Raw genomic sequence first — 10210 nt, forward strand, 5'->3', positions numbered from 1 at the left:
TGCAACAGAATTGTGTGAGGAAGCTATGAGATCAGCAAAGCACCTATTAGTAGCAACATTTCATTGACATGAAAACACATTGCAAGTATGGTATAACCCTTAAATCTCATGGTGCTCAAACCCTCTCCCCCAAATGTCGTATCTAGATTTACCAAGAGTATATTATGGTGTCAAAAAGAAGCCATTTTAATTTTAAAATAAAAGGTACATCTTCTTGGCTATCGAATGCCTTTAGGTATCCTCTACATAGTTATTGCATTTATAAACTGGATAATGTCTCATGTAATACGAATGTGAATTGCAAATCAGGAACGAATGAATGACTGTATCCTATTGGCATTGATTATTCTTCTAAACCAAGCACCTCACTGAAACTACGGTTGCGATTGAACTATTTGTTGTAGTGCAATCCCAATAGATGAAATGTATGATTTTTTTTGACACCAAGATCAATGAACGGATCAAATCTATGCTCAGGACACTTTTGCTTTGTATGTAGTCTCCAGAAGGCAAGCCTTTAAAGGAACGCATTACAGAAAAGTTTCTTGCTTATGCCAAGTCGGCTAAAGAGAATAGTATGGTAAATATTGCGCCAATAAGCTGCTTGAAAATAAGCATCAAAACTAACAATATACATCTTTCATAGCCTTCACATTTAGGATCGCCATTCTCAGCAGCATCATCTAAATCATCAAAGTCATCTAAATCACTTATATCATCATCTGGAACGATTCCAAGACGAGTATTGTCTGAATTGCGATCGCGTTCACACAACAATAATGCCATCACAGTGTCAGTGTCAGTGACCACAACAGCTGGAGAATTCTTTTCACCAACCTCTGCACAAGCCTCGTCATACTTGCTTGGATCTACAGTGACAACACCTAGAGAGCCAACACGAGGAGAAAGGCTTGAAGCTCCATACAACAGATTCGACGCATTACCAACAGCATCTCGACAAGCTACTAGTGAGTCGACTGCCTCTTACAATGAACAACGTAACCGAAGGATTACAATACACGATATTACCAGCTGATAATAGCGAGCCACCACCATCATTTAATTATAATGTAGGCTCTTCTCGTTATCAAACATCAAGTGGCCAGGCCTGCGAGATAAGCAGCCAACATCCATTCTTGTCGTCGCTTACAGCTACATCCAGGGAAGAGAATAAGGCTCCATATAATCGACATACCCAAGCCAGTAAATGGGTTCAGTTTGTACATACAACGCCGTCCTCTGGTTACATACCATCCAATGCACGTACCAAATATTTAAAAAGAAACACATGTACAGTCAGTTTTAAATCAAGAAAGGGTTGTCGAGTACACTTGAAAAAGGTTCACTACATGATACTAAAACTAATAATAAGAAAGAGACCATGCAATGATAACGTCCCTGACCCAAAGCATCCAAATAACTATTGTCGCTCATGTCAACGTGAATATTCAGTCAAACGCGTATATCAAAAATTACCCTAATCTATACTGTCTATCTTGCGATCGCGCTTGCAAATTAGGAGCACAGTATACACGATATTGTGGAGTATTTCGCGGCTTGAGATCTCCAAGAAAAGTACCAAAAGCCGGCCTTCCGGATTTAAACAATGTGAACAACTGTTGTAGCGAATGTAAACTTAGATGCAAAAGCAAGAGAGCTTATCAAACGCACAGCACATGGTTTGAGACCTGCCAGACTTGCCAACCCAGCTGCAGTGCCTTCCATCAGCGATCCAAATAATCACTGTGAAACTTGCGACAAGTACTATAGTGGAAAACAGCAACTTAAACTGCTTGTGCATGCCATTCATGGGATTTATAATACATCACCCACATCAAGTCAATACAACAAACAACCAGATACCAATGGTCCAAAAAACTTCTGATGCTGCTACGATACGTCGTTTCTAACACTGCTGCAAGTACATTTGATAGGCATCCTTTTCCCAGAGAAAGTATGCATCGAAACCAAGTAGTAATGTTCCTATATCAATGACTGTCGAGAGTTGTTGAAGAAGTTATGCTTTAATATTAAGATACTATAGCCATCTTTAAGTTGTACTCATCGTGTTCGATAGACTACTACAAACTGCACTTCTCAAAGTAACTGCTACATTTCAAACTAGGCTAAATGGTTCATCCAGTCAATTCAATTTTGAATATAATAGATAGCATCAGTGTCTAATCGTTTTGCATTTATACTTTAAGGCTACAATGCCCATCAAATCAAAAAGCATTGTATTGTGGAACTCGTACATCTCATCTAGTCATGGTTCATTTTTACAGCCTGATTCAGCAAGCCTCAATGAATCATCTATTGGTAATACGTAGTTACGAAAGTCCCCATTAGGTCATATTTGCCCCCCTTCCTGTTTCCGATTTATATACCATGACATGAGATGAAAGTGGTGTTATCCACTAGATTATGACATTGTACAGTTTTTTTATTATTATTGTATATTGAGTAGTATATATATATATATATATATATAAATGCAAGAAAGGAAATATCTATTAAATTAAGATGCTGTATATGAAGAAGATTGGTATATAGTATATTAAAATGAAGTTGGCGAAGATGATAAAATATGATTCTGATGCGATTCATATTCTATATCATCAGAGGTTTCATCATCTTGTTCATCAAGAGAAAAAGATGAATGATTGCTTTGATCATCCCACAAATCCCAAAGCGCATCTCGGATGGAACTGTCATTTTGTAACACCTCGGCATCTTGGAAAAGAATGATATCAATAGCGGGTACCTGCAAACGGGCTTTTTCAACACGTTGGTATAACTGAACGCAGGCTTCTACGGTGGATATCTTTTTTTGTAGCAAATGTGGATCCAGTAGCCCCTCTTCATCGTCGTCATCTTCACCGTCATGGCTGTGTTGTTTGGTATCAATGCGTACAGTGTTTCTATGGTGACCTGTCAAACGAGGCTCTACAGCGTATTCTGCTAATGTGGTGGTTACAGCTCGACGCATACCGAGAGGCGATCTAAACTTTTTCTTTTTCTGCTGATGTTGGTTTTGCTGATCAGACACGGATTCTTCGCTGGTCAATGAGCTGTTGCGAGACGAAATGGGTGTGGAGAAGGATCGACGAGTGGAATGAAACAAGGCCGAGAGCGTGTTGCTGTTACTGCTGCTACTGCTGCTTCTGCGTTGTTGTTCCTGCAGCTTTTTTTTCTTTTTGAGATGGTGTATGGTTTTGGCATCAGGTGTTGTCACATCACGAATGTATATTTTGAGTATCTGATCAGGGAACTCTGATGCAATACGAGTGTATATTTCTAGATCGATTTCCCCCGAATCCCCAATCAATACAAAACGGCGTTGTGGGAAATCAGCAAGGATTCTTAATATGGCATTACGTTTTGCTTGGCCTGGTGTTTCGACGAGACGAGACAGTAATTTGCCATCATCTCGCAAGTGCATGGAACCAGGTGGAAATTGCGAGTCTCGTAGAAATCGCTCCAACATGGGCATCAACTGAAACGGACTATTGGACACATAATGGAAGGAAGCGCCTTGCGTATACTATACAAGTTTGGGAGGTTAGTATGAGACCATGTTTGTTTGTTTGAACAAATAGTTACCCAAGCCATGTAAGCGTCCGCCATGCCTGATACACCTTGTGGTAATTCAAAGAATGTCTTTGATAGTACAGTTCTTGCACCTGAGAGGATCTGCGTGTCCTTGATAGTATCATCGATATCGGATATGATGGAGATGCCAGTGGGTTCAATCAAGCTAACAATGCCATAATTGGGAGAAAAGGACTTTTTGCTATTGGGTTTGTCGGCAGTGCAGGTTGACTGGATACGAATTAATCTTGCGTCGCATTGATTTTGATCTTGAGCCCAATTTAGTATTTTATCATGAGGTACAGTAAATTGACCCTGTAAAAAACCAGAACTTTTTGTTGTCAATTTCACTTGGGATTCTTGCTTTTGTTGGGTATATTGTGTCGTGTGGTTGTTGGGGGTGATCATGATGCCAGCAAGGTCACTATTGTTGTAGGTGCCGTCTAATACGGATGAAATGGGATTGGTGGGTCTGGATACCACGTTTGCGAAATAATCATTGACTGTGAGCCAATCTTCTGCATCTGCATCATCGTCAAAGTCTTGTTCGTTCTCCACATCATGGTCATCATCGTCTGTAGGCGGTGTAATTGGAAAGCAAATTGTGTCATGCTGGAATGATTTTGTTTTGATGGTGGTCATCATTTGATTGAAACGAGAGGAGAGCATGTTTAGAAACAGCGTTTGATGATTCATCATGGCTTGCTGCAATTGACTTTCATCTTGCCTCTTTTGTAATTCCAGCCGTGAATCTTCCAATGTTGTGATGCCAATCGCTTGTATCAAAAATGGCTTGAATCTCTTGTTGGTGGCCAAGAAATACCTGAAACGTTCTTCAAACATTTGTGATGATTTACTATCGGCAGAAGATTTACCGGCAACACTCTTTGTAATACCTAACATGGCACATAGTTTAGAATGGAAAAAATAAATGTCATGGGGGGAGGGAAATAGACATAGCTTACCCATCATCATCTTTTGTTTGGCAATAGAGCTATTGTGCGATAATGCCCAGCCCTTTGTCTTTACAATCCATTGCGAGGGATCTAAATCAAGCTTGGAGATTTAGCCTTCTATTTCAAGCCAGTATAGCCCAATCATGTTGTTGTTGTTGTAGTAGTAGTACCTTGAGGATCTCGCTTGGCATAAGTTGGGAATAGAATGCATTCTCTGTTCATTTTTTCAAACAGGATTGTATCATCCAACGTCGTGGTGTTGGAGAGTGGTGTTGTGGTATTTATAACATCCATGGCCATGTTTTGGATCATCAATGTCATTCTGTAAATGGAAGGGAAATAAAGGGGTGTCGTAGAAATGATGAAAAAAAAAAAAAAAAAAAAAAAAAAGAAAAAGGAAGAGTAGCCATCTTTTATACAGGTGGTAGAACCAATAGAGCCAGCTTACAATCAGGACAATAGCATACACAATATCAATAGCCAATTTCATCACGTGGATTCCATGCCTTTTTGTTTACGAAAGCTAATGTGTTTCAATCATGATTTGAAATCAAACAAAATGATGAAATTCTGTTTTATTTAACCACTTTCTTTGCAGTGCCTACTTGACATGAATTGACCTACATTTCATACATATGGGTTACTGTATATCCCAGACAAAGGAAATTCAGGTACCACTTACCTTGGTGGCAAATCTCAATGAACACAGACTCTCTCCAAAATGTTCCATCAATGGAGACACATTGACAAACATCAATGTCTTGCAGTTCCCACCCAGCGAGTGTCGAAGCAGCCACGTCAATTTAGAGTTTCTATACGGAATATGGCCACCTTCTTTGTTGTTGATAAGCGCATGAATCACATCACCCAGACAACTCAGGCTCTTGTTGATGGCTTGTGTTTCACGCAAACGATCACCCGTAGAGCCTGACATGGACAATCTCTCTGACCCCGCTAAATCAATCAAGTTGAGGATACCTGCTGTCGTCTCCCCAGTGGCCGCATTGTGGCCAGTGAGTTGCAGGGTAAACACACTATGACTTCTGGACGATCTTTCATTCATGTTGGTCGCTCCAGTCGCTCGATTCTGATTTGCTTTTCTCAGCATGAGTTTGACCTTGGAAGGCGAGTCCAGCACAACTGTTCTGCATGAGTCATTGCCATAATAACAAGCACTTCTGTAACATGTAACTGACTTACCAGACGTCATTTCTGTCACACTTGTTTTGCCATTCTTTTCATGATGTATCTCATGCTTTATTTTGCCATAGTTTGATGAATTCCCTAATAAGTCGTTGATGGTCTCGTTGTAAATTTCAAGGAATTGTCCTTCCATCTTGTACTCCCATCCAAACTGTTTCAACTGCTGAACGACTTCATAAATTTGTTGTACGGCACGTGGAATCATACCCGATGTCTCCTCGGTCGCAAAAGTAGGGCCTTGCATAGTAAACGTTTTGCCACTGCCTGTTTGTCCATACGCAAAGATGCATACATTGAAGCCATCCAGCGCAGATTGTACCAACTGGGATATCTCTTCAAAACAATCCTTTTGGCTGGCTTCAGGTGAAAAAACGCGGTCAAATGTAAATGTGTGTGTTTTGGTGATGGTCTTGCCTAGCGTGGAGGATGTCTGTTCTGTGAGTTCCATGCTTTCATTATCGTCGCCAAAGAAGCGCGCATTGATGAGGTTGGGTTCTGTTTTGGAGTCTATTCCAGTGCGTTAATGGAGCTGTTTCTCTCTCTCTAAATCCTTATCTATATGGCACTTACTCACAGCAGGTCGCACTCGACAAAATACTCGAATATTGCCCTTGAGTTCCTGCAACTTGTCATGATCCTTTCTACGCAATTTCTCATTCTCTAGTAACGATTTCTGCAATTCATGAATGTATCGACTCTTGGATTCGATTTGGTTGGAAAGTGTCTCTGATTTTTCCTCTGCTGCTGTCAATGCAGACATCAAGCTCTATCACGTTGTACACACAGTCAATACCTCGGTTCTGCTGCGTTATGGCTGCTCTTTCTCTACAAGTACCTTCTTTTTTAGTCGCTTGTTTCTTGTGGCAGCATCCAATTCAGCTAACGATCCCTCCACTTGTCGCTTCTGCGTCTTGAGTGTTGTATTTTCTCGCTCCTCATCTTCAATGGCTCTCTCTGCCTGTCTATACTCGAATTCCGCATTGCTCAGTTCTGACTCAAATCCAGCAAACTGCTTTTTACGTCTCTCGTTGGAATAGATAAGCTCTCGGTTTTTAGATACAAATTTCTCTCGAATTTTGTCGAGTTCATCTTGATGACGGTCTTCAGTTTCCTATGCGGGTTGCATGAGCAACGCTGACTTGCGGTAGGCTGTATAGCTATTTACCTGGATGGTACGCTCTAAATCAGTGACCTTTTGCATGGCTTCTCTCAACATGCTATCTTTGCTCTGTAAGCTTGATTCCAGATCCTGCTGTAGTTTCTCAATCTCATTGACTATGTCAATAGAACTTAGTTTTGCCAGTGCCGCTGCATAGCCATGGATGCCACTCACCTTCTTCGCTGGTCTCTGTAAGCTGTGCTTGCAACTGATTCAACCTGCCCTTTGTATCCCAAGTGGGGATCGGTTTCTTTGTCTTGTCAATCGTTGGTTTCCTTGCCTTTGTTGTTGCAGACATGGATTTAGTGGAAGGCGAAGAGGCTGCTGAGATCCTGCTTGAATTAGAGTTGACAGAAGCATTGGAGAGTCTCGAACTAGATGCAATGGACGATGCAGATATGTTGGATAATCGCTGAGTGGTAGATGTAGTGGGTGAATTATGGTTTGAACGGCTGGCCAAGGTGGATCTCACTGGTATACGAGGTGCTTGATTCATGTCTAATCGAGGTCTCTGTTGCTGGCGTTTGGTGCTAGGATTTGAATCTGCTCTTCTCTTTGCATGAGTGCTTTTGTTGTTCGTTACTGAATTATTCATGGTCAATTAATGTACAAGGTGGAAAGAAAAAAAAACACGAATACACACGTTCTACAACAAGGAACACATTTTAGTACCCGTATGGGATTGATAGTCCGTATAAGCTCATCCGTACAGAGACCATCAGTAATGCTTCATGCTTAGTAGCAGAGTTATAGATCAAGGCATTCCATGTTGATGGGATGATGACATGGAAGCAGCCTTGCTTGGGCTATAGAATGGCCTGCTAGATACAGCATTTGGGTCATAGTCGATACTCTGATCCCATCCGCTGAAACCCTCTTGTTTGATAGGCCTAGATGGAGAGAGTTGAGTGGCAACCCCGCCCCTTTCATGTCAGCGCACAACTCTCAAAGTGAGTGGGTGGCTTGTTTTTGTAAATTTTTATTAGGTGATTCGCATCCGGGTCCAATCTTGTCTACTTCTCCCTTTTTCTTTATTACATAAAAATATGGCAAGCACTGAAGATTTGCAGACTCTTGTGCTCACCACACTCGACAAGTCCAACACCATTGAGGATTCCAAGGACTTGACATTCAATGATGCACCTGTCGATCAACTCGCCCTTCTCGGTGCTCTCAACAGTTTAAAGTCCAAGGAGGTATATACGCAGCTTATCATCAAACAAGAGACAGACATGGAGATACTAAAACACACTGGTTGTTAACTATGTAGATGATTGATTTTACTCCTATTGAACGTATTTCTTGGACCTTGACCGAGGAAGGTAAGCAAGTTGCCAAGGATGGTAGTCATGAAGCTCGCGTTTTTGGCGCTATTCCTGCTGGTGATGAAGGTCTTCCTATTGCCGAACTCCAAGTATGTTCATCATATACACCAAATGTTGCTCATACCCACTCAATGTTTCACTATTTTACTAGGCCAAGTTTGGTGCTTCAGCAAAGGCTGGCCAAGGCAAAGCTTTCAAGAACAAGTGGATTTCCAAGAAGGGTAACAATTTGGTGCGTCTGGTTGACAGCATTGTAGACGACACCCAAAAGGAATTGAAGGAGATTGAGGCTACTGGTACTCTTGAAAACCAAAAGACACTTGCTGAATTGAAGAAGAGAACCTTGATTGACAAACAGTATGACTCACACACCATACAAAAGAGCAATGTTAACGGACACTGAATTCTATCTCTTACTTTACTAGAAAGACCACGACTTACAGCGTATCAAAGGGTCCTGATTTCTCTTTGCAAGTCAAGAAGGAAGCTACTGATATCACCACGGATATGCTTTTATCGTAAGTTGTGTGAGTGGGCCGGGATGGAGTAAATTGTGTGGATAACACTTTTCTCATGTAGTGGTGAATGGAAGAATGCTACCTTCAAAAAGTACAACTTTGACGCTGCTGGTGTTCCTCCTCATGGTGGCCATCTTCACCCCTTGATGAAGGTGCGTCAAGAGTTCCGTGAAATTTTCTTTGAGATGGGTTTCCAAGAAATGCCTACCAACTGCTTTGCTGAATCTAGTTTTTGGAATTTTGATGCTCTTTTCCAACCTCAACAACATCCTGCCAGAGATGCTCATGATACCTTCTTTTTGAAAGGTTTGTCTAGCTTAATTCATGCAAAGAAAGTCTATATACTAACTGAACTTTGACAATGCAGATCCCGCTACATCTGATCGTTATCCTTCTGATTTGATGGAAAAGATTAAAAAGACACATGAAAATGGTGGCGATACTGGATCCATCGGTTACAACTACGTTTGGAAGGAGGAGGAAGCTCAAAAGTTGATTTTGCGTACTCACACCACAGCCGTCAGTTCATACATGCTCCACAAGCTCTCAGAAGAGACCAAAAAGATTGGCGAATTCCGTCCTGCCAAATATTTCTCTATTGATCGTGTCTTCCGTAACGAGTCTGTTGACGCTACTCATTTAGCCGAGTTCCATCAAATTGAAGGTGTCATTGCCGATAAGAACTTGACTTTGGGTGATCTGATTGGCTTCATGGATGTCTTTTTCAAAAAGATGGGCATGGACAAGATTCGTTTCAAGCCCACGTACAATCCTTATACTGAACCCTCCATGGAAATCTTCTCTTACCACGAGGGATTAAAGACTTGGGTTGAAATTGGTAACTCAGGCATGTTCCGTCCTGAAATGTTGCTTCCTCTTGGTTTGCCTCCTGATGTTCGTGTCATTGCTTGGGGTCTTGGTCTTGAACGTCCTACCATGGTCAAGTACGGTATCTCTAATATTCGTGATCTTTTAGGCCACAAGGTCAATATCGCTATGATTAAGGATTACCCCATCTGTCGTTTGGACAAGAAGATGGGTAAGGAGTTGGTCGGTTTAAGTGAGGATTAAATGTACAATACAAAATCATCATTTTCTTCATTTACAAAATATATACATGATATAATTATGCGCGTTTTCCTCTTTCTTTCTTCCCTCTCTTTCTCTCTCGGTTTAGATATTCAATAAAATCAATTCATATATGCAAACAGTGTATCAATGTCACGCATGAAAGCTGAAAGGTAGATCTTTCATTTCAAACAGACAAGACGAACAGATGATAGAGGCGGCTTAAAAGAAGTGTTCGACTAGGAGACCCATGTCCTTTGTGGTGTTGCCGACTTGAAATAATGATACTGTCCAGAAGATCAAGATGGAACACTTTGATACAGTTAAGCTGTATTCCAGCTGAGGGTTAGTATTCATTGAAAGGAGATAGAGGTCAGGTACACTTGGAGA

General features: G+C 41.2%; 4 protein-coding genes across 4 annotated transcripts; 2 read left to right on the forward strand and 2 right to left on the reverse strand.

Annotated features, from left to right (window-relative positions):
* Positions 1–577: 577 nt before the first annotated feature.
* On the forward strand, positions 578–1036 carry ATC70_000443 (uncharacterized protein; the record flags this gene model as incomplete). Its single annotated transcript, XM_064819859.1, has 2 exons — positions 578–580; positions 647–1036. 2 exons carry the CDS (start codon positions 578–580, stop codon positions 1034–1036), a joined length of 393 nt encoding a protein of 130 aa, XP_064683779.1.
* A 1521-nt stretch (positions 1037–2557) lies between these two features.
* On the reverse strand, positions 2558–4868 carry ATC70_000444 (uncharacterized protein; the record flags this gene model as incomplete). Its single annotated transcript, XM_064819860.1, has 4 exons — positions 2558–3544; positions 3604–4487; positions 4557–4637; positions 4718–4868. The coding sequence occupies 4 exons, from the start codon at positions 4866–4868 to the stop codon at positions 2558–2560; spliced, it is 2103 nt and encodes a 700-aa protein (XP_064683780.1).
* A 254-nt stretch (positions 4869–5122) lies between these two features.
* On the reverse strand, positions 5123–7504 carry ATC70_000445 (uncharacterized protein; the record flags this gene model as incomplete). The annotated part of the gene is made up of 7 exons (XM_064819861.1): positions 5123–5167; positions 5230–5687; positions 5748–6257; positions 6321–6516; positions 6586–6861; positions 6916–7025; positions 7084–7504. 7 exons carry the CDS (start codon positions 7502–7504, stop codon positions 5123–5125), a joined length of 2016 nt encoding a protein of 671 aa, XP_064683781.1.
* Positions 7505–7955: 451 nt separating this feature from the next.
* On the forward strand, positions 7956–9823 carry COQ4 (Ubiquinone biosynthesis protein; the record flags this gene model as incomplete). The annotated part of the gene is made up of 6 exons (XM_064819862.1): positions 7956–8105; positions 8180–8323; positions 8386–8591; positions 8660–8752; positions 8814–9058; positions 9120–9823. 6 exons carry the CDS (start codon positions 7956–7958, stop codon positions 9821–9823), a joined length of 1542 nt encoding a protein of 513 aa, XP_064683782.1.
* Between the last annotated feature and the right edge of the window lie 387 nt (positions 9824–10210).

This window comes from Mucor velutinosus (assembly GCF_035048745.1).
Source record: "Mucor velutinosus strain NIH1002 chromosome Unknown tig00000041, whole genome shotgun sequence".
Classification (NCBI taxonomy): domain Eukaryota; kingdom Fungi; phylum Mucoromycota; class Mucoromycetes; order Mucorales; family Mucoraceae; genus Mucor; species Mucor velutinosus.